At 35.0% G+C, this 25,730-nt stretch overlaps 1 protein-coding gene across 5 annotated transcripts in view; it reads left to right on the top strand.

Moving 5' to 3' along the window:
- The window catches only part of calcr (calcitonin receptor), a 401,799-nt gene that overhangs the window by 248,946 nt on the left and 127,123 nt on the right, over positions 1–25,730 (top strand). For all 5 annotated transcript variants that reach the window (XM_039736983.1, XM_039736984.1, XM_039736981.1 and 2 more), the window contains exons 4-5: positions 7,281–7,391; positions 10,292–10,404. In XM_039736983.1, the coding sequence (XP_039592917.1) occupies positions 7,281–7,391; positions 10,292–10,404 (224 nt within the window). The remainder of the gene's footprint in view (positions 1–7,280; positions 7,392–10,291; positions 10,405–25,730) is intronic.

Here is a 25,730-nt window from a genome sequence, read left to right as displayed (position 1 = left end):
TTCCCTTACTTTTGTGCACGATGCGCTGGAAAAATAGACAAAATTATGTCTCTGGAAATAATTAATGTTGATGGAGTACAAATGCCTCACCGCGTAGTAAATATCAGGGGGGTTCAAAAGGGCAATCTCAATATAGAAAAAAAGTTTAAATTTCATCACAAAAATAACAGAAACTATGAGTATTAAAGTAATACCCCTCAAATGCAATATAACCAAATTAATGAGTTTGTATAAAATGTCAAATTGATCTACATATTGAATTGCTTTAAGAAGTGGTCAACTTAAAAGGCGGGTCAGCCTAGTTTATTAATATGGAGTGTTGGAAAACAATGCTCTGTATAATTCAACTTTTGTTTTAGGTATTAGTTGGACCATAGGATAAATAATTATAATGTTAATTGGTAAGAGAATAGGATGTCTGGACAGGGCAGTCAGATAAGGAGGCTAGTATAAATAAAGAACATTTGCAAATGTTGTGTTGAAAAAGTCAATTCTTTTGTCAGCTTTTCTCATACATCTATGTTACGCACAGTACTTCCTGGCTTTCTCACTGTCATTACTGGCAAGGGTGCAACCTCATTTGAGAATAGATATCAGTAGAAAATGTTGATATTGCAAATGATCTTGACAGTGCCAGATGCTATTTTTCATAATCCAATAAATAGTGTATTCAAAAGGGAATACAGCTGTGTTAGATTTATTTATTTGTTTAATGTATCTTTTTTTAATCAGTTTAGAATGAATACCATGGTATTATCATTAATCCATTAATTCATCCATCTGTTTTATTAACCCAAATATCCAGGGTAGGGTTGAAGGACAGCTGGAGTCTATGCCAGCCAGTATCAGGCAGAAGGCAGGAACAATCCTAGGATGAGGCACCAGTCCTTCACAGAGAAAACAAACTCACACTCAAACACAAAATAGGGCCAGTTTTACATTGCCAGTCCACCTAACTGGAGCAAACCAAAGAGATGTAAACATGCATCATGTAATACATGAAATATTACTGTCATAAACAGTAGTTTTTTATTGGAACATTTCTTAATATTATGATTTTGGGTATTTCTCATGTGTATATTCCATTTCCAGGTTTACTCTGGATGTGTCCAGCTAAATGAAAAATTCATTTTTATTGCTATATTTTATTGTTGTTTCATGATGTCATTTTGTGTCTTGTTTTTTAAAATGGGCATGGCCGTTTTCAGTTTATTGTTGGTTAAGTCCCCAGTTACTATCCAGTGATAAAGGGTTTGACGACACATTACAATATTGGACCTGTATAAAAACTAGCAATGCACGAGCAGCTAAGCAAGTTTCTGAATAAATTCAAAAAATGCTTTTTAATACTTAATGTTACAAGACCTTTTGACATTAGGATTTGTGCTTATTTTTTGACTTATGTTTTAGGTCAGATATTTAGCTCTGTCATTTTGTTTCTTTGATTCTTCTGATTTTCACCCTAATCTGTTTATTGTTCACAATTCAGTCTATATCTCCTCATCCATTTTTGTGTAAAACTTAAAGTGCCATTATTTCATCTGTGTGGCAACAGAGAATCATAGGATACGAAATGAAAATCACAAAAGTGAGTGACCCCAACATGTGTTTAGAGAGGTGAAACAAGTTCCAAATGACATCAGTTTAGTGATTTGATGGAATTATTTTAGCAATTGGTGCTGTAGTTTAGCTAGATTTAACAAAGGCTAGATGCTCAGTCAAATGCTACACCTCAGGATTTATACATTTTCAGGGGATCAGAGTAAATTAAAGGGTTTGTTAATCAGTGCAGACTCGTTTTCGTCATGCGTCTGCACACATATTCTACAGATGGGACAAAGCCCTGAGAATGGGCGACTGTCTGCTTTATATCATTCACATCATCCTTGATGTTATTCCCCACAGGTTTTTAAAAAGAATAAAGATATTTTTGATCCTCCAGTTAGGAAAGAATAAGCAGAGTCATGTTTTGGATATTAAGCAAGTAAATAAAACAATTTCCAGTTAAGAATTAGGAAACCCACTTTGACAGGTTAGAATTTTTTTGTACTTCATGTAATTTTTTTTGGTTCACAAGGTTTTTATATTTGGAAAGCTTAATTTTCAGGCTTTGTTTTTATGAGTTTGAATTTTATTTCTTTGAGACAAAATATTAAATTGTTTTTGTCTAAGTTACGGGAGGTGCATTTAAAACTGAAGCCAGAAGGCACTTATTTGAACAGAGTTCTGGGACTCTGGAACAAACTACCGAGATAACCTTTAAGAAGAATCTGCATGTGATACTGAGACAGCTTAGTTATTAGCTAAACAAATGGTTTGATGGACTGAATGGTCGTCTCATTTATCAAATTTCTTATGTTTTTTATTTTACTTACTTAAGTTTTAAGTTCATCACATCACCTATTTAGAAGCCACAACAGGAGGATAATGGATTGCTAGGGGAAACTGTCTGATTGTTAGGGATCTACTACCTAACTTGCATCACGAAGAATAACTAATAAGTTACAGTGCAAGGCAGGAGCCCCTTTTGTCCAAGGTACCAATTTGATCAATAAACGAATATGATTAATCTTAATTTCAATATTCTGGTTTTGTTTCATAGCTCTTTTACCTCAAGCCATTTCTTTCTTAGTATTTTGGCTGTGGTAAAAAAATAGAATTTATGTGAAATACTCTTTGTAGTTCTTGTCTGACAACAAATACGATTAAACCTCCTGTGTTATAAGAAAACAGATTTATTTTTAGTCTTTGGGAATGTTCAAATTTTGTTGTGGATTTTCTTTAAGAAATGTGCATCCCCTGGTCAGTTGCTTTGAACATCATAGCAGTTGCTCATAAACATTTATTGCCCTAAAGTTACCCGAGGCAAACAGTTTAGGGAAAGGACCAGTGATGGATGTCTGAGTTTGGGGGAAATCAGGCCACTTTTTGTTTTCATAACTGGCATAACATTAGTGAGTTCATCATTACATGTATAAGCTGCTGATTATTCAGTAAAGGGACTTTCTGAAGTAAATTACAAAAGAGCTTTCCAGTTTTGATATGCAAAATCCTCTGAAGAGGTCATAGCTTTAGCTTTAAAAATAGGCACCAGGGTCCTCATGCATAACACCGTGCGTAGAATTTAACTAATACATGGTGTATGGACAAAAGCGGAAATGTTCATATGCACAAAAAAAATCCAGATGCATAAATCTCTGCAAACGCCAACTTCTATGTTCTTCCGCTTCATAAATCCCGGTCAGCGTGAAAAGTAACGCACGTGCACACACCTGCTGCCACTCTCTAACTCCTCCCAGAATTAAGCCTCTTTGAATATGCAAATCAATATAAATAGCCCTTAAGCTCAGCATTCTGAGAAAAGGCAATGGCAAAAGAACGTAGGAAAATAGAAGAATTTCAGCGAATGCCAAGTGAAGGCAAGGAAAAACTTACTATTTGCTGGTTTAAACAATTGTACAAACAACAAAAGGAATTTGATCAAGTGACATAGAGTGTTGGAGAAACTCGAAAGCTCAAGTTCACAAAGTTGCACAGTGCCCGAAATAAAAAAGAAGATGGCAGATATCAAAATTGCCATGAAAAGGCGAGTAGTAGCCGACTGTCTGAGTTTCATATGAAAGCTTATTAGGGTACAGAGAAAAGAAAAAAAAATAGGGACACAGTGGGGAAAAAAAGCTCGAAATGTCAACTTTAATCTCAAAATTTCCACTTTAATCATGTAGTTTATTTTGTCATTAAAGTAGAACATCATAAACTTCATCTTAAAATCGTTTAATTTACTAGTTTCTCAAATCCTATCGTAATTAAAGTAGTTTTTGTTTTGTATGTGTTATTCTATGTGCTCTATGTGTGTGAATCACTACGTGCTTTTTAAACTGGCTTTCTCTTCCTCCGACAGGACAGAGAATCAATTACATTCGTGATATTATAGCTCTCTGAATAATTAAAATACTGAGATGTATACTTGATATCATTTTCACGATGATAGGAGTTAAAGCATGTATTAAACATGGGAACACGCTGGCGCAGTGATTGTGATGAGCTGGCACCTCATCCAGAGATTGTTCCTGCCTCCTGCAAGATGCTTGCTGCGCCGTGCGTGACCTTCGATGAAATAATTTATTTAAGCATAGAACACTGATTCTTCAAAACTTAAAAGGAACATTGAAATATCTTTGTAGTACATGTTTAATTATTTTATCCATCTATCCTACCTGTCGCGCCAGCACCAGCAAGAATATAGCGTGAGGCAGGAAGAACGGGGTGGCAGCTCCTTGCTAGCGAAGCAACACCATGTCCTCACATGTTTAACTATTAAAAATGTACTGTAGAATATTTAAATAATGTTAACATTTTATCTGTATAATGTAATAAGCATATTTTGCTGCATTTCATCTTAAAAATGATGTTGTCATCGTATGTAAATACATGCTTTATAAAGTGGCACAGGTTGTGCAATATTAGAACTGTATCGCAGGTTTACAGTGAGGTAATTGTACTTATAATTACAAACTGTTCTACAGGGAACACTTGATGGACTGATTGATTGTGTTTATAGTTCTTGGGATGAAACTGTTACTGAACCGCGAGGTCCGTATAAGAGCAGTTCAATATACAGCATGGCTGAGGCAGCGTGTGTTTGATGCTGTATATAATTCTCTTTCCAATCAGCTGCTGTATAGCTGTGATTCCACACTCAGATACAGTAATATAAATATTCCGAGTGGTGCAGTGAGCGTAATATGGAAAAAGGGGATCCCCTGTGGCAACCAATAATGGGAGCAGCTGAAAGAAGAAGAAGAAGGTCAATGTCAATGTCAACTTTATTTATATAGCACATTTAAAACAACATAGGAATGCTGTGGCCAAAGTGCTTTACAATAATAGAATAAAAGAAAAACATACAATTAACATGAATAACATACAGTGATCCCTTGCTGTATCGCGCTTTGACTTTCGCGGTTTTGCTCTATCGCGGATTTTATATGTAAGCATATGTAAATGTATATTGGGATTTTTCGCTGATTCGGATTTCTGCGGACAATGGGTCTTTTAATTTATGGTACATGCTTCCTCAGTTTGTTTGCCCAGTTGATTTCATACAAGGGACGCTATTGGCGGATGGCTTAGAAGCTACCCAATCAGAGCACGTATTACATATTAACTAAAACTCCTCAATGCTATAAGATATGCCTCCTGCGCGGTGCTCGATTGTTTGCTTGTCTCTGCCTCTATCTCACCCTCTCTGACATTCTCTGCGCCTGACGGAGGGGGTGTGAGCAGAGGTGCTGTTTGCACAGAAGCTGTTTGCCTAGTGGATACGCTCCTCTAAGAAATGCCGCTTTATCGAGGTGCGTCCAAAAGCACACTTATTGATTTTTTGATTGTTTGCTTTAAACTCGCTCTCTCTCTCTCTCTGACGTTCTCTGCGCTTGACGGAGGAGATGTGAGCAGAGGGGCTTTTTGCACAGAGGCTGTTTGCTTAGAAGATACGGATGCTCCTGTAAAAAATGCTGAAAGGCTACCTTCGCATTGATCCCTTCATTGCCGCTGCTTTATCGCGGTGCTTGCATAATTAAAAGCGCAACAGCCCTATTGATTTTTAATTGTTTACTTTACTCTCTCTCTGATATTCTCTGCTCCTTGCGCGCACTTTGAAGAGGAAGATATGTTTTCATTCTTTTCATTGTGAGAAAGAACTGTCATCTCTGTCTTGTCATGGGGCACAGTTTAAACTTTTGACTAAAGGGTGTTATTTCATGTCTAGAGGGCTCTAATAATGTTAAAAAACGTATTTAGAAGGTCGTAAACAGGTTTTCTATGCTCTAACTGCGAAAATATTAGATTTATAAATAAAGAATCCTACTTCGTGGAAATTCATTTATCTGTCTGGAGCGGATTAACCGCGATAAACAAGGGTTTACTGTATAACTGTGCGGAGAATATTTATAAACTGTGGGAGAGTTTCTAAGGGCTTAAAATATATAAAAATAATCATACAAACATATGGTTTCTACTTCGCGGATTTTCACCTATCGCGGGGGGTTCTGGAACGCAACCTCCGCGATCGAGGAGGGATTACTGTAAATAGAAATAAAATAAATGAACATAAAATAAATAATAAATAGAAGTAATGTTACATAATCACAATGAGGAAAGCATCAGTATTACTGAAGGTCATGGAATGCAAGTGAATAGCAAGGAGTTTTTAATCTTGTTTTGAACAGTTCAATTGTAGACGACTCCTTTATGTAATGAGGTAAAGAGTTCCACAGGTGAGGAGGAGCAGCTGCAAAGGCCCTGTCCCCTTTAGTTTTACACTTGGTACAAGGTGCAGTGAGAGTAACAACGCTAAAGCAGCTATGGTATTTGGAATAGTTTGGCCATTCTGTGGACCATTATATTGTTACAGGTTAATTACAATCAGATGCATTAAACTAATAAACAATATGCAGTTAATTTCAGTGTATATGATAAAGCCACATCAGGGATGTGGATCTAAAAAAGAAAGGGAAACCACACAGGAACAGCAGTGCTGCTTTGACAGTGGGTGCCGCCAGTTTGCAAAAACGAGTGGAGATTCTGCATACGCCAAGGATTGAGCTACTGTGAAAATGTGCGTGGCTTGACTGCAAGTTTAGGTTTTATACATCGTAATTTGAGCTTGGAAATGGGAGTACGCAACTTTTTTGTGCGCAAGCACTGTTTATATATGAGGCCACCAGCAGAGAAAACTTGAAAGGAAAAAAATTAGCATTCTAGTCTGTCAAGAATTTGTAGTAATTCAAATAACATTCCTGTACCACTGAACCAAGGAAAGACCAGCATTAGCCTACAAGAACAGAAAAGGAAAGTAGCAGAGCAATTATGCTATTATTGTAAAGTTTTCAGACACATGGTATCTGTCAGTCCAAAATTTCAGGGAAACTGAAAAAGCCACTTGATGTTAGGGGTGGTCGGCTTAATAATTATAGTCAACCTCTTCCAAAGAATTGTCTAATATTGGAAATTTTGTATAAAACCTGTTCTCAAGAGATTTCAGATCCTGTTCCTGAAAGGAAACTCTTTGTTTGTCCCCAAATGAGCAATGAAATGTTACCTTGTTCCCAGGCTTCAAGCATGCTTGGACAACAATGGGTCATCAAAGCACTAGAAATGGTAAAACATTGCAGAAGCAACAACCATTGTCAAATACATGTTCACCTGACACTATAATAACCAGTATAACTGAAAATTGAAACTGAGTTTAAGTCTAAAAGTGTTATGTCATTCAACAGGTCTTTATTGTAATAGAACATGGGATGGATGGCTTTGCTGGGATGATACTCCAAGTGGAACCTTTGCATCACAGAACTGTCCTAATTATTTCCCTGATTTTGATTCTACAGGTAAGATGAATAGATTATTTACTTTAAAAGTAAAATTAAATTATATTGAATAATACTTTTGTGTGCTGTACTTTATCTGGAACCCTACCAGAGACCCAATTGCAAGCTGATCAATTAAACAGCAGACAATATACAATGAAGTGAAATTTAACAGCATTGTAACACTGAAAATTTTACACAACACTGATGAAACAATCCAATAGAAGCAATAAGTAAACAGTGTTTTGTATTGAACTAATCATGTAAGTGTGATGTTGTTAATAAATTTTGAAATATCTGACATTTATGACTATGTATTTCTTCTACTGAAATTTTCACACAAAAATTAATACACCACTTAGTCTAATGTAGAAGAAGGTTTCTTAATTGCATGTTACAGTTTAGGTTAAATTTAATGATGAGTTCATTTTAGATCATACTTGGTAATTAAATTAAATTATTTGTTGAACTTTAAAAGCCATCTTAAGTAGTATTTTTAATCAAGAGTTTACCTTAATGCTTAGGCTTCTTTTTTTAAATTACTCTTACTTTGCATATTTGTCACAATTATAAGTCAAGGGTGTACAAACATATTACACAGGTTTTTTTAAATCCAGCTAAAAGCACAGCATTCATGTTCACCCTTATTTGTATTGCTTCCTTTAAAACAAGCGATGCTTGACTGCACATTAGCTGCACCCAATTGTCCAAATCTTTGCCACCCTGCCATGCTCTTTGTTTCATCCCATCTCTCTTTGAGACCAATGCTTAACCTACACCTCAACCACTTAATTAAACCTGCTATTTATTTGGCTTTAAACCCCTTTTTGGGGTCGCTTTTGGCTAAGCTGCTGAATAATTTCAATGTATTTGAATACTTCTTAGTGGTGTCTGATTTTCCTGTACTTCTGAACCTTCAGTAGTCTTTAAAGGTGAAGTGTACAATTATGCTCCATTAAGGGGCTTTTCTAAAAAGAAGTCTTGCAAATTCTCACCATTAATGCCGGAATGTTATTTATGTCCCTAGAGGTTAAGCAGGAGAGTATTAGCCTCCTGGCTATCCTGGATACTCCTTGGGATTAATAAAGTATCTATCTATCTATCTATCTATCTATCTATCTATCTATCTATCTAGTGAACCCTCAGCGGCCACCTGTCAGTCTGAAGATTTTATAACTTCTTGTCATTGGTATCATTCTATATACGAAGATAGTCAAGCACCTAGATATATACTGGGTCATGTATCTAAAAGTGACCTGAGGAAATATTCACATATTTCCAACTTATTTCCATTTCCTATCTCTCTATCTCTGTCATTTTTATGGTACTACAACATATTTCTGTTCCTTAATAGGGACCTTCCCTTTCCCTCACTCACATGTATATCTGCTGTCATGATTCTCTCCTGGATATCTACCACCAAATTTTACCTTTCCTTGTATACTGTTGGTGGTATCCTTGCTTTCCCTCACTATATAATATATAGTATATATATATATATATATATATGCATGGAGGAAGCCCATGTAGCAATCTCCCCTATCCAGAAAAACACTAAAGAAACAATACAGCATGTAAAAAAGTTCCATTCATCAAACACTCCTTTTTCATCTCCTTTCTTAATCTCTCTTTTTATCTCAACCTTAGTCTGAGCCTAGCTTCTAATTTCCACATAAGCCCCATCCATGTTGTATACATACTGATACTCCTGTCTGCTATCCTTGTTCAGCAAAGAGCAAACATACACGGCATACTACATTTGATATGCCCTGTGCCAAACTGATTGTGTCGTTTACCAGTATTCTTCTTTCCAGACATAAACTCTCTCTTCTTTGTGTATATATATATATATATATATATATATATATATATATATGTGATATATATATATATATATATATATATATATATATATATGGAATATCCCAAAATAATTGGGGCTGTACTGCTCCCCAAACACAGACACAGACAGGCAGACCACACAAGTGAAAAAGCAGCACACTTTTTATTCCTGATTTTGCCCTTTTTAGCACACAGTGCACAAATCACCAACAAATAGGCTCAGTCCCTTCTTTCTTTTTTTCTCTTCTTCTCTTTCTCTTTTCTTACGCCTCCACTCCTCCCAACAAGCTTTGTCCACTTTCCCTTTGACTCTGGCACCCTGAATGGAGTGAGGCAGCCTCTATTGTAGTGCACCCAGAAGTGCTCCAGGTGCACTCTGATCTTCCAGCAGCACTCCCGAGTGTGGCAGAAGTACTGCAGACCAGAGCTCCGGAACTGTCCAAGCCCCCCCTAGTGGCCCTGATGCAATGCAGGGGGTTGCCTTCTTGTGTTCCAGGGAAGGTATTGCTGTGGACTTGTCCTCTTCCCCGGTCTTTACATCAGAAGGGCATCCCGACCGTGCAAGTCACAATATATATTGCTAGATATAGATACAGTATATACTGTATATGCACATAGCTTTCTTTGTCATACTGAATTGTACACTGCCTTCGTAACTGTTTGACACATTATCCTGTTATTCAGATTTTCAACATCTTTAAAAATGGTCTGCATACCTTTGACAGGAACAGTTTTTTTCACTAGTTTCCCTAGACGGGGGCTTAGAAACCTATTTTCAGTGCATTTTTTGCTCTTTGATGGAAAAAAAGACATTGTATTTATCGCAGAATAAGCAGCAATACTGCTACAGAGGCAAATTTGTTTGAAACAAAAAAATGTTACACATTGTTTCACAGTATATTTCAGTGCTAATAGGCTTTAAATAAAATATATTAATGTAAAAACTGGCAACATGTATTTCAGCAGTGATTTATAATTGCATTAAATTAAAAAATATGATAAAATGCAAAAAAAAAAATAAAATAGTGATTTCATGTTTTATTCTATAAGTCATTGGTTTCTATCTCTTTTTGTTTAAGAAAAAGCAACAAAATATTGTGATGAAACTGGCAGCTGGTTCCGACATCCTGAAACAAACAGAACATGGTCCAACTATACACTGTGCATTGCCTACACCAATGAAAAATTAAAGGTACACTCTAAAATATGCTTACTTTGTAAGCTTTCAATTATGCTCTTTCAGTTCAGGGGATGTTTAAATAATTGTAACTTACTTTTACATGTATTTGACTGGATAAAAATTTGCACTGTGTTTAAATGTTGGTGACATAAATGATTATTAAGTGCAGACCAGCATGGTCTGGTAATGTATAATTATGATGTTACAGAAATTTGAAATGAATACTTCCAAATAAGAACATCGCCAGTCTTTAAAATACTAACATGTCTAAATTAGGAGCTAGTTTGAATCAGTGTAATCTCCTAAAGGTGACTGTATTAGTTTATTATTTTACATGGGAAATACGTGTCTGAATATTTCAGATATAAAATATAGAGTAAACCGAAGAAATGAACACAGACACACTTTCACAATTCACAAGGCATATCAAAAAGTGTATTTTATCATTGTGTTGGTGTTAGGGATGTCATGATACCAGAATTTTTGTATTTGATACCATTACCAGTTAAATTTCATGATACTCGATACCTATTTGATACCATGACTAAAACGGAAAACTTTGGCTTTTTATTAAAAGTATCTCTATTATTCAAGTGAACAATATTTTGTCATTTTCTGTAGTAATATATAAAATATATAAATAGTTAATGATAAAAGCAGATTTGAAATAAGTGGTACATACATCAAGTAGTTATCCAGCTATTAATTAAGAAAACTATTATTGTCATTCGTAAATATGAAAATGAAATGCAGGGCTTGAGTTTTAATGTGTGATAGACATAGGTTGTCCCTCAGTGTAACAACAAATGGGAGAAATTTTATAAACTTTGGGAATTTTAACATAGGGTTAAATCTACCTGGTTTAATATACCAAGTGCACATTCCAAATTTGTGACATTTTCCCTCCAGTAACTAAAGAATACTGATTACAACTAATACTAAAAATACAAAATCAAACAATGTTACAGTATATATGTACTGTTGAATCAGTGAATTCCAAGATAATTCAGGATATTTCAATTTCTAACAAACTCTTCAAAGCGGTTTATGTAACAACATGCTAATAAAATCCAATTTGACAGGGACCATACCATCCAAATATATGACATACTGTATTTACTTTCACTTCATTTGATACATTTTAGTGGTTATATGCAAGAACATTAAATAAATGACGCAAGTTTACATTTGCATATTCGTATTTAGCAATAAAGTATGTGGGTTTTGTCCTACCTGCTAACTGACAAAACCATGCTTTGTGTTTCAAAGTAATAAACAAATGTAGTTGGGTATTAACAAATGTAACAGCTCATTTCATCGGCAGTTTAAACAAGCCAAATAGCCACTTTGTTTGAATCTTGCCTTGATTTTTATTGCTCTCTCAAAACTCACATAAATCTATTTTTAAAATAACTGTGGAATGAGATAAAAGTGGCAAGAGCGAAAGCCCGTGTTTGTGTTTTTGCTTTTTTTTCTTAATAATAATGAGCAATACTCCATTAATTGTAAGCTAAAAATCTCCTGTGAGAACACAAAGCATTTCCAGAAATGACTTTTGCTGGTTTTCTTCTCGGCATGTGTTGTTGCAGTACTACATCATCACCGTTGTCAGCCATTTTTATATGTAATTTTAACTCACATTTTTCTCATATATTATTGTGCCTTCTGGAGTCATTTGTCTACTTCAGTGCAGTACTGTCTTTTATTTAGTTCTAGCAATACTGTACAAAAGTTAGTACCATTATATTTTAACAAGTTTGTTGTCAACATGATACCAAAGGATCCCTTAACATCCACATTAGGCAAAAAAGGTTTAATGGTAACCTAGCTGGATCTGATAAGGTTAGTTTTTTATTCTTCCTGTTCCTAAAAACACCACCAAAATAAACACGTTGTTGGCAGGTGATATGGCTTCAACATGAAGTCTTGTCAAGTTGAACAGAAATGCAGTGCAAGCTGTGAAAGTTGGAACACAAAGCAGGATCCTACAGCATTTTGCTTAGTCGCCTTTGAGCCCCAGAGAAACAACCTTGAGGTGGATGTGGGAAGAATTATTTTCCTGTGAACTTATTGATAATGATGTATGTAACATTTTCTGATTTCTTTTATGTACACTAAATGTTTTCGATGTGTTTTGGCTAACTGTAAAATGTCTGTATGCCCTGCTATCGGGGATGAGAACATGAATAAGGTTTTTAGAATGAGAAGGAGAGGAATGAGCATTTACCTTTTTGATTAAAAACTGACATTTTCAGGGAGTTTTCTCTGCCATTCTACCTTCTCTTGGATTGTGAACACATAACTTTCTATCTAACTAACTAACTGAGCTATTTAGGATGATCACAGGTGTCTTGCTGCTGCTAATGGGACTGCCTGATGATGTAATTCTTCCTGGTTGTAAAATTCTTTGTTATCACTTTGCACTTGTTGTTATTGGTTATAATGAAAATAAATCTAACCTTTGAGTGAAAGCTTAAAGCCAGTGTCTCTGTCTGACTGCTACTAGCATTTTCTTTAATGGAACAAAGAGATGCCCCTTGAAACACCTCTATTGGTGGTAAACTGGGTTGAAGTAAAGGTTTGAAAGTAAAGACAGCTTGAGTCAGTGAAGCAGCCAGCCACAGAAGTCCCAAAGGTAAAACATGCGGGGTGCTGTATGGACTGTGACACAGGTAAGAGGTTACAAGTAATATCTGTTTAGCTGGTTTCCATTTTTCATCTTATCACCATCTAGAAAAGAAACCAAAAGATTTGTAAATACGTTCTGTGTAAGGTGCATGTCATTGGTTATCTGATAACACAATAAAACACAGGCTAACCTTAAGTGCTTCCTCATAAACTGCAATGAAACACATTTTTCAATTTTATCACTAATAAACTTTCAAAAAAATTCACTTTTGGAATGATTTATGTTTCTGTGTGACCCGTCATGTTTAATAGTTTCAGCAGAGTATGATGAAAGGTTTCTTCTCTCAGTAGTAAGGATTAATCAGATCTGTTTTGGGATGGTGATGTGGAACAGTACAGATATGTAGTTATAGAGGTAAAACTGGCATATTTAAATGTCAGTATTTAATATTTCAGCAATAAACAAGCAGCTAGCGTGATGCATGAAGCAAACATTTAATAGAGACCATCCAGAATGAGAGGCCAAATCAAACTTTAAATCTGAGTAGTCTAAGCAATGATCTTTTTGAACATGCTCATTTTATTATTTTTTGGAATTAAAAAGCCATACCTGATAGCCAGTTTATGGGATACCCATGATGTTTATCAGCATATGAGGTTGACTTTTATTGAGTTATAAGATGACAACTATTAACCATTTCAAATGGAAGAATCTTACAGGAAGAAAAGTTGTGCACGAGTACAGTATGTCACTCTAACGTTCACAAAAGGCAATGAAAAAATACCACTAATTTACAATCTGTCCGCTCAAGAATAAAGAAAACCATGGCGAGAAATAAACTACTAATTATTTTAAAAAAAATTGAAAAAAATAAAAATTTAGTGAACTAAATTTGAAATTCTGTTTTACATATCACCAGGAAAATGTTTTTGTTTTTGCTGTCTTTTATACTGTACTCTTGCATGATTTTTATTTTTTTTTTCTTTACTATGTTCTTAAGGATGCAGGTTTCTCTCACCTATATTTGCCTGTTCGTTTCCTTTGATGAAAAGTTTGGTGAAAGTTTTCAAGTTTTTTTTATACTGTCAGCAAGTGATAATACTTTACATATGAAGTGAGTACTTGAAAAAGGAAAATATATCGAGACAGCTAAACTGAATGTTTAATAATGTAACGCAGAAAAAGCTTGTGATCATTATAATGATATAGGCTACAATGGATCAGGAATCACAAAATAACTAGTCTGGCAAAGGTCCTACCTACAGAGAAGGAACCAGCAATGACCCACGTGTATGCTGACAAAATCCCCCCACCTCTGATTATACTTGTGCATTAGTTCTCTTGGTAAGTCTTGTACACTTTTGGGATTGCAGGTAGGCCAGATAATTTGCTCAGAGTTACCTTCTACTCAAAAGATGTCTTGTTAAGCAAGGACTCATTATGTACAATATGCAGTAAACACCCGGCTCTTTACTTGTGTGATGTACTGATCTGCCAATGGCACAAACATTTATTTTAGGATTTGTCTGCAAATTTAACAATGATGTAATTTTTTGCCATACAGGCCAATGATCTCTTTGTATTTTTAAAATGTTGAATGACCATTTTATTTTAATTTAAAGTCTGAGAGGGGCTGATCTTTGAGAGGATTTTAAATATTTATACGTATTCTTCTAGGTCTTACCAGGTCACAACAACATATAAAAATACATTTATTTAACATGGAACACAGTAAAATAATACATTATTATAATTTGTGTGATCAACCTTTTCAATTGTCAACTTTATTAAAAAATTAGATTTCAATTAAATTTACCTGCACAAGAAACAATACATAAACCATTTGAAAGAAACTCGGGTTACAACACCCTGAAATAAGTAGTGGAATTCTTTTTATTGTTATTAATTTTATTTCAAAAAAGTAACATACTACACATGCCCTGCGGTGGGCTGGCTCCTTGCCCGGGGTTTGTTTCCTGCCTTGTGCCCTGTGTTGGCTGAAATTGGCTCCAGCAGACCCCCGTGACCCTGTAGTTAGGATATAGCAGGTTGGATAATGGATGGATGGATGAACAACAACAACAACAACAACATTTATTTATATAGCACATTTTCATACAAACAGTAGCTCAAAGTGCTTTACATATTAAAGAATAGAAAAATGAAAGACACAATTATAAAACAAAATAAATCAACATTAATTAACATCGAATAAGAGTAAGGTTCAATGGCCAGGGGGGACAGAAAAAACAAAAAAACTTAAAAGGAGAAAAAATAAAATCTGTATGGACTCCAGACCATGAGACCGCCCAGTCCCCTCTGAGCATTCTACCTAACATAAATGAAACAGTCCTCTTTGGATTTAGGATTCTCACGAACATACTACACAATGAAGCTGATAAAAATCTGAAGAATTTATACAAAAAAATAACTTCAAAATCAATCTAGAAAAAACACCAGAGAATTAAAAAAAATGAAAAAAGAGAAAACACCAAAACAAGAATTTAATCATCACCTGAAAAAGAGGACAAACAAGAACAGAGTGAAAACAAACATCTTTTTTTCTCACCATATGAATGTTTATTCTAAGATTTTCTTAATTAAGTCTTGGCATGTTTTTAAAAAGTTTTGGACAGATTATGTAAGTGAGAATTAGATTTTTTCTAATTTAAGATAATATAGAACATAAGTTACCCAAAGAGTTATAAAAAGTGGGTTTGGATTCTTCCGGTTAAACAAGATAGGTATATGTGCTAGTAGTGTGGTGTAGGCAATTATAATCAATTTGTCTTAACCCACTTTAAGCCCATCTGGGAGTACACCAAACACAAACAATGGGTTAGGAGTTATTGTGACATCATTTTTGTCCAAAACATGTGGCCTAGAGATACTACAGCTAAATGGCAATACTCACAAGTTGGATCTTACCCTAGTTACATTTTGGACAATTTTAAACTAGATCAATCTGATCTATAAACATTTTAAGTTGAATTATTGATTGCTTGGTTCATTTAGAGCTATAGTGAATTCTATGTATGGCTAACTTCGACTCCTTTTCTGAGATGTTAATTGAAATTTCCTTTTCCTACCAAACCCTAGGATCACTGATGGGAAGATTCTTTGACATGTTTTTATATGTTTTGGAGATGCTGTCTGAATCTTCAAGAAATGGGTGGGATGTTTTGAAAATTGGGTAGTTTCATTTAACAAAATTTCTAAGTTGAAAATTGAAGAAAAGTGTAATTGTTCATAAGCTGCAAATATGTTATCTATGTACAGTTTTAATCACAAGCATTTTCAAAAGGTAAACACTGAGTAGGTTTGAGAAGGCTGAAAAAGGTGATTATCTTATAGAGGAACAACAGACAAAAGCTTCTCTGAATTGAATTGCATCTTGCATTGATTGGTTTCAAATTCTGTGTGATTGGTGGACAACTGGATTATTGTTATGTTAGTATTAGTATTAACTAAGGCACAAAGCAGAGCATATAAAGCAGTACAGCAAGATTTAATTTCAATTGCTGACCAGGTTGGTATAACCATTAACTTGTGCCTATTCCCAGATGTTTATATTTAGTGTGTATATTTGCCACCTAGTAATAAAATTGGAATGGCACCTTCTGCCTGAGGTCTTTGTAGAGTTGCCTTTTGAATGTGTGGACATCTGAATTTCAGATGAATGAGGTTATAATTGAGTCTTTCCTAAAGAACAGTTTATTAATGTTTATATGGATTGGATGTGGTGAGAGAGGACATGCAGGTGGTGGGTGTAACAGAGCAAGGTGCAGAAGACAGGACGATATGGAAGAAGATGATCCACTGTGGCAACCCCTAATGGGAGCAGCTGAAAGAAGTAAATGAAGAAGAAGAAGAATATGGATACTCTTAAATAACAATAGAAGTTTAGGAAGGAAATTCATCTTGACAGTATTGATTCTCCTTGCTAATCTGAGACAGAGAGTAGACCATCTGTTCACATCGTGTTTGATTTTTTTCCATGCCATTTCCAAAATTGTGTTGAAAAAATCTTTATATTTTCTTGTGATGTTTATCCCTTGATAGTGAAACCATTTTGATAGAATGAACGAATAGAAGAGTTCACTGGAAAAAGCACACTTTTATTGAAATTAATTTTGAAAATTCTGCTAATGCATTAAGGTCTTTGGAGTAGGGGAATACTTACTACTCCCCAAGGAATTCTAAGCCACTACAGGGATCTACTCTGGTAGTTCCTCAAGGGGACAGGTTAGGCCAGCCAGTCAGGCTGATATAGACATGCTTTACAGTTTGCTTAAGGTTTTGAGTTCAAAAAAAGTAAAGGATTGACTGAGGCCTTCTGTCCTGAAAAATTTGCAGAAATAGAAATCCACGGCTTTATGATGCTACAATGCCTAGAAACCCAGAAATTATTGTTGTGAGCTACCAAGAGGTAATCATGGGCTATGGTTTAAGAAAACCCTGCTAGTCACTGGACTGGTAAACTGGAAGTTGGGAAGTAGTGTCAGATAGAGGCTCAACAGGTGGGAGAAAGCAAGGCCAGACTTGTGAAGAGCTTGGAAGGTGGCAGGGAGAGCTTTGTTTTATGGCTGGTACGTGCACCAGACGAATGACAATATAGTCAGAAACTGCAATTGTGTAGGTAGGCTGTTAAGGCATAGGTCTTTATTTTTTTAATGTTGTTTGTTCTTTATTGTCATTCCACCACAGCCCACCAACCTTTATAACAGGTGGGTTGAATTTTGGCTTCCATTATTATTGTTTGGGTTTGGAAAAAGTGTGAGAGTGTGTCCTACAATCCATGACACCTATAACATGATCATGAGGACTGAATGAATAAAGTCAGTGATGATTAAACTGAATAAACTTTCAAATCCTTATTTTATTAGTTGCAGATTTTAGGGAGTCAAAAAAGAGGACAATATCAGTATTTAGCTGCAAATTTTAATCACCAAAGAATGAGGGTGGAGGGTCTTTGGCATTTTATTAGATATAGCTTTCAATTCCAACTTATGTCCTTCCCTTTACACGCAGTTTTTTATATTACTTGTTTCATTTCTTTGCAAAAGAGGAAATTTATCATTTTCTAACATACAGTACATAGTCTTTAAAAGACTAATTAGGACCTAAACTATTTTTGTAAATGTTTCTTAGAATTTAAATTCGCCTTTTTTATTTTTTTAAAGTAACCTAAAATGTGTTTTAAAAACTAATTGATATGTCGAGCTATTACCAGTGTACCTTGTAACCAGGTTAGCATTATATTTCCAAAAAGATATTTTTGAAATGACAGAATAAAAGAAAGAAATCTTACTTAATGCCAGTGCATGTTTATCATATTTCTTTGGACAATTCCTTTCACAAACCTATGAGGCAGATCAAAAAGACGTCTTTCCACATTTGGTCTTCAACACAGAATATAAGAAACAGATTCCTAAAGAACAATCTGACGGGTTCATTGCTTTCAGATAACACATCTACCTCTGACAGCATGCACTATTTCATTATTTGAAATGTTTCAATGTGTGAACAGAAACTATAACTTAACACTGATTTACCAACCACTTTTTATGAGAAAGCATATTAAAGTACAACATTTGTTATAGAAATAACAAATATAAAATTGTTGTTTGGAGAATTCACAATGGCCCTGCTAAATGTTGTAATAAGCTGATAAGTCCAAAAGGGTGGACGTCCTCTTTAATGAACTACCTTACAGTAGGTGTCATTAGATGGTATTCCTAGTATTAATGAACACTAAAAGCATTTTGATGTTAACATTTTTAGACATTTATGCTGTAGTTAATAATATACAGTATTTGTGATTATTTTTTAATTCTTATAAAAATGGTCTGTAGTTAGTGGTTAATTCTAGTTTGATCTTCAAATAAGGCGTTACTGTCAAAATTATTATTGTTCTAAGTTTCATCTGCAGTATAACAAACGTCTTTTAAAAAATTTTCAGTTTAATAATCAGTTTGATAATCAACAACTCCATGACTTTTTAACATAAACAGGTATTACACAATATCTTGCTGATTTCTTGCTTATGATCACCAAAAGATTTACAGTATATCATGTTTCTGGTAATCTTTTACTCTAGTTTGTTTGTGTGGAGAGATTGTAATATTATCTTTTATGGCCCTAATTCTAGTCATCCTCTTAACTGACATAGCAAAACATAGCTAGAGAGAAAGCAGAAGCATCTCAGAGATATGCAAGAGTGGTATATCTGATGTTACTGAGAGTACAAAAATAAAGATTAACTTTGGCACAAAATATAAGCTTGATCTGTTCTCTGTCTGTCAAGGTCATGTAAATTTGTTGTGTCTTGCAGTATGTGCAACTTAGGATTTCAGTATATATAGCTTCACCTGCCAAAAATGTAGGGTTAATTTAGAGTAGTTTGGAAAAATCCATACTTTGGAAGAACATGGTAGGAATCTTATAACAATAAGGCAATTTGGATTGAGGCCGAATTCTTGTCAGTGTATAGCTAAAGTCAGCAGCACCATTTGTGCAACAGGGTAAATGGGTAACAATGAAATGGGTATAAGAAGTCAAAATTTAGTCCCTCAGCACCCAGATTACCATTTCAGACCCACAACAGATACTCAAGTGAGAACTGCAAAGTGTTTATATTTGGCAATTCCATTGTGCGGAATGTTATAAATACAAACTATGGATTATCCAGCAGCTAAAGTTACATGCCTTCCAGGGGTGAAAATATTCAACATGGAGGCAAAATTGGACTTAACACTAGCACTAACAATATCATTTTGCAACAATCTGCGGAAGATCATATCCTTATGCACCAACAATAATAGAAAATATTATTTGTGTTTTTGTGTCTGGCCCCTTACCAAGATTATATAGAGAGGATGCTATTTATAGAAGAATATGTTCCCTTCACCGTTGGATAGAAACCTAGTGTGTAAATAAAAGCGTAGCTGTTATGGTGTATAAAATCTGTACATTTTGGTTTCCATTATATTTTGTTCAAGACAAGACAACAGATGAACTAAGACAAATTAAAGCAGTTTTTCTTCCCTTACACCTTACTTTTATAACACTTGTTCATAGCTTCATGCTAATTTGGTTTTATAGCCTGGGAAAGGATGCTGAGCTGATACCTCAGGCTATTGATTAATTTATAGATGGACATCTGGAACAACAATTTGCTTTATAGCCTGGGACAGGAAGAACTACTGATACCTCAGAGTACATCAAAGGTTTTGTTGTGTGGGAAAACGGACAGTGAATTAATTCATCAATCATCTGGACAGCCAGCCAATCAGGTGCATGTGTTGTGAAACCAAGGCACGACATTTCATAATAAATATGCCTTGGTTTGAGAAGCAAGAAGACAGAAGCAAAGGGAGAAAAAGAGAGAAGAAGAAGAGGAATGGACGAAGACGGCCCTGGTCGTCAGAAAGGCATCATGAACATCGATTGCTAAATCAAACGCCTCCCTGGGACATTCATCCTTGTCATCTGTAACTTTTTTGTAAGATTTTTCTAAAGACTATATATATTCAGATTTTCCTATCACTACCTACTTTCTAGTATTCTTTGTTCTTGTGGTATTATTATTATTCTTGTAATAAATACCATGCTGCTTTTAACTTTCAATGCTTTGTCTTAATGTCTAGAGTGATTGAAGTAATAAGTTAGATTTCTTTAAGCACCTGGTGACAGCCGGATTTTTGCCATTATTTCTGTGCTGCGAAGTTTATATGGCTGAGAGTGAGAGCACTATACTCAACAGAAGGAACAAATACGAGAAAGAAGGTATTCTTGGCTGATGAATGGCCTATAGTCAAGAGTGCTGAGTCTTTGTATGTTTAAATGTATTCTTGTGGACCAAAAGTAATATTTAGGTCTGAGATATCACTAAAACATCGTATTGTTGTTCGTGCCGAAAATAAGTAAGTCTCTTGAAGTGCTGAATGACAGGCTGTTATTCCTATAGCACTTGTGTGGTTTAAAGTGCTAAGGGTTATTCAGCGTGTGTGTGTCATTCATGGGGCACTGTTGTGGTTAGGGTCTGTGTGTGTGTTCATCTTAAAGTGCAACAGTAGACCAACCCGATAATGAACTTGACGAGAACCCTTACCCTTGAGGAAACAGGTAAAAGGGCAAGTGGAGGGAAATACCACGATTATACAGTAGCCTTTGTTAATATTTGGGATGATTTTTGGAAAAGTCCTAGATTTTTCAAGAAAGATGGTGTTCATCCTTGCACATCTGAGTTTCACAATTTAAGCATTACTCTATTAAATGAAGTTATTTCTGATTGACGTGGTTTTGCCCTTGCCAATATAATCCCAGACTAAAACGAGGATATTGCAACTTCTGGATTGTATATATGCATCCAAATATGAAGATATATTGAGAAATTATGGAAAACAGTGGAGATCAGCAAACATCTAATTATACTCTTGACTTTGAAAGAGGCTTTAAATACAGTTTCTCCCCTTGAAACAAAACTGATTATTAAAGCACAAAGAAACAAAGGCTGTTTTAATGTTGACACTTGCGTTCTTAAGGTTGGAATGTAGAAAAGTCAAACATAGGTGGAGTACCAAAGCTGGAGGTCTTCCATACTGACAGTGTTAAAAAGTATAAAAAGCCCTCTTTATGGCCTGCTCAGGTTACTACTCTATATTAATAGATGAAAACAGAAATAAATCTCATGTACTCTTTATAACATGAAACTAATGTAAAAAATGTAAAGTCTGGAATGCAATGCAAAATACCTACAAAATATTAACAGCGCAGATTTTATACAGTAAATGTCTTTGATAATGCAAGATCCCAGATTTTAAAATGACCTCGTAAACTAAACACACCACTTAAGTAGTTTAAATCTGACAGAAATTGATATCATAACTTTAATCTCTAAAATGAAACAAACCTACTACATGTCCCTTAGACTCAGTCACAACAAAACTGGTAAAAAGCTGAATGGATGTTCTGGCACCACCTATTATTTGCTTTATCAATAGATTGATACTGAATAACTCAGTTCCTGATACACTAAAAGTGTCAGTTATCAGACTGTTGCAGAAAAAAATTAGACCATGAACCATATACACTTAACAGTTATACAGTATACTGATTATAAAGTTACCTTCTCCTTCTAAAATACTTGAAAAAGTAGTCATTATGTAGCTTCAATCTCACCTTACATATTAAAATTTATTTGAGAAATTTTATTTTGGCTTCCTAATATGTCCCAATAGCTGAGTTGTAAATGATATTCTTATATTCTCCGATGAAGACAACTCAACAGTAATTATGTTGTTTGATTTAACCACAGCATTTCACACCATTGTCCATTCTGTTTTATACCATAGGCTAGAAAATTGCAATGTTCTCTCTGGCACTGTGCCTGTGTGGTTCAGTTCATATTTATCATATTGATTTCAGTATGTACAGAGATATGTTGACAATACTTCAATAATATACTCAGAAATTAAATAAGCTATCTTGCAGGGGTCAGAACCTTTACTGTTCTCACTTTACATGCCTCAATTGGGAATTGCCATTAAAAAACATAACATTAACTTTTACTTTTACTATGCAGAAGATATCCTGCTATACCTTTCTTTTAGGGCACATGATGTTTTTCCAATGATGGTCTTAATTAATTGTGTCTGTGAATTTTTAAAAAGTGGATGAATAAGAACTTGTCTCTGAATACTGAAAAGTAAGAAATGCTAGATTTTGGGTTAATGACACTTACCATAACAAAACTCTGTCATTTTTTAACTCAGTTGGACTAACCATTCATTAGTTAACCACCACCTGATCAAAGCACCATGATGCCCCTACATTGATGGATTTAAGGCCAGAAGTCCACATGATCATCATCATCAAGTTTCTTCCATGTGAATCCTGAATATATTGAGGACTGACTGAGATCATTTCATTTATGTTAGGTTGAATGCCTAGAGGGTCCTGAGTGGTCTCGTGGCCTAGAACCCTGGAGATTTTATTTTTTTTTTCTCCAGCCGTCTGGAGTATTTTTTGAATTTTCTGTCCTCCCTGGTAATCGGACCTTACTTTTATCCTATGTTAATTAGTGTTCCCTAATTCTATTTTCTTATTTATTTAGTCTTTTTTCTCTTTCTTCACTATGTAAAGCACTTTGAGCTACATCATTTGTATGAAAATGTGCTATACTAAATAAATGGTGTTGTTGTTTACTGAATCGGTACGTAACTTAACTTAACAGTACTTATCAGTTCTCCGCTTAACTTAATTTTGCCACTAACATGTCTTTTAAAACATACACCACAAAACTATCCAAAACATGTTTTTCCATCTTTAAAGTATTGCTTTTTTTAAATATGAAGGATCCTGTAAAATCAATTTATGGATTTATTTCTGGTAGGATTGACTACTGCAATGTGTTATTCACTGGTTGTTAAAATTGTTCTTTATGCAGCTTTTAGTTAATTCACAATGCTGCTGCAAGAATCATGAACCAGAACGTACAAACACATACAGTAACTCCAGTTCTCAAGTCCTTGGCTCTGGCATCCAGTTAAGTTTAGAGCTGATTTCAAATTTATCCTTACATATAAAGTCTGATATGGTAAAGGCCCAGATAACTGAACTGAACTTATTGTTACTTACAAACTAGAGCACACATTAAGATTTCAAGATGTCGGACAACTAAATAGTACAAGGATTACTAAAATAACAGTGGGAGGTTGATGTTTTATTTACATGGTCTCAAAGTTTTGTTATGATCTGCTTGCTTATATAGGCAATGTCCCTTCTGTCTCAGCATTTAAATCTATGTTAAAGACTCACTACTTTAGTCAGGCATATTTTAACAAGAGCTTCTGATTAGCTGTGCATAATACATCTCTATCTGTTTGTTATTTGTACAAGAATCCAAAGATTTATTTTCTCCAGGGATGCTGCTGACTGGAGCTTTTGTCTTCCCCTCCTCTGCTCTCAACTGGTAATTGTTCAACAATTAATTAATGACCTGATAGTGCTGGGCTCCATCTTACGTTGATAAAATGTAAACTTTGAAATATTCTATTTTTATAATATACTGCAACAAGGTGCTATCTCTTAGGGAAAGTCTCTTAATCTTAATTTACAGCAAAACTAAATCAGCCCATTTTTGGAGGTTTTGCTGCGATACAAATTTTATTTCTGTCATTATTACAGAAAAAGAAGCACAAATGTGAATGTCAGGCATTCATAATGGATTTACGAATGGATGTCTTTTCATGCAGCTTAAACACAGCTATTTTAAACATCTATATATATAATTCACTAAGGCAAGACACCCATGGAAAGCACGCCAGAAGGGACGTGGATTCACTAAGCCGCCGACAAGTAAGACACCTATGGTGCACGCAGGAAGGAGTCACGCCGGAGGTGAATCGCCATATGCAGCGTGTAAAACGGTTTGCGAGGGGTATCCCATGGGATTCTTAAAACAATCCTTTACAACTGAGGCTAAAACACAATGAAGTAATCAGTCTTTAAAAACCGAGTTTTCGGTTACGACGCATGACCGCGTGCACCATAGCAAACTGTTTTACACGCTATTCGCATCCGCAACAAACATAGATCATCTTAGATGCTCCTGCAGGAACACGGAAAGTCTATGTGAGTCACAGGTGCATCTGGACTGTGCAAAGACGACAACGACTCAAGTGACGAGTTGGAGGTGGGCACATGAGTGATGGCGGTCCGCCAGTTTTCAGTCACGGACGATTGTGTGTTGGTTCGTTCCGTGCATTGTTACAATGTTGCTTTTCTTGCTGATTTATTACATTACCAATTTTTCTAATGTTAATTTTCTCCCTGTGCTTAAAAATCATTTAAAAACCAACCTGATTATGTGGCGTATGGTACGCTGCCGGTTGGCTAGTTTCTTATATTTAGTCTTTGCCAAATGTAATTTTAACAGTACCACAGTAATTAATTTCTATCCATACATTACTTCTATGGGTACTGTCAGTGTTTCAATTGGATTTTTAACAAATATCGAACTTTGTAAAGTCACTGAATTGACACCAAAATATGACAATATGGTAAGAAATAATAAAGTTGAAATTTATGCTGGTGAAGAGAACAAACAGACAATATGTTTAAATCAGCAGCTAAAATGAACAGAATGTATCAACCACTTAAACCTTCCAATAAATAGAAGGAAAGTCAAATATTGTTAATGATGATGAAGCTCAAAGAAGACTTTTATACTTAAAAGGACCAGACTCTAATGATAAAATGTATTGTACAGTGGAAAGCATTTAAACCCGTGGTTCATTTTCAACTCTTCCTTGTTAAAAGGTATAAAGAAAGAAAACAACACCCTGTATATATGTGTATATGAGATTTTTATATTTATATCCATCCATTTTCCAACCCACTGAATCCGAACACAGAGTCACGGGGGTCTGCTGGAGCCAATCACAGCCAACACAGGGCACAAGGCAGGAACCAATCCCAGGCAGGGTGCCAACCCACCGCAGGTGTCATATTTATATATACTGCAATATTGTTATATTTCAATAACATGTTTCTTGTTTGTGTTGCAAGATTTGTAGCCCTACTATATTTGTAGTTATTGAAGTGAATATTGAAAAGAAAGTACATAAAATTGAGTACTAAGGAAAGTTTATTGCAAAAAATGTTTTACAGTTTGCTACTCATTCATTCTATTCTGGTAACCATA

The sequence above is a fragment of the Polypterus senegalus genome, chromosome 15, assembly GCF_016835505.1.
Source record: "Polypterus senegalus isolate Bchr_013 chromosome 15, ASM1683550v1, whole genome shotgun sequence".
Taxonomy (NCBI): Eukaryota; Metazoa; Chordata; class Cladistia; order Polypteriformes; family Polypteridae; genus Polypterus; species Polypterus senegalus.
Note: the sequence above shows the minus strand (reverse complement) of the source record. Positions and strands in the feature narration are given on the sequence as shown.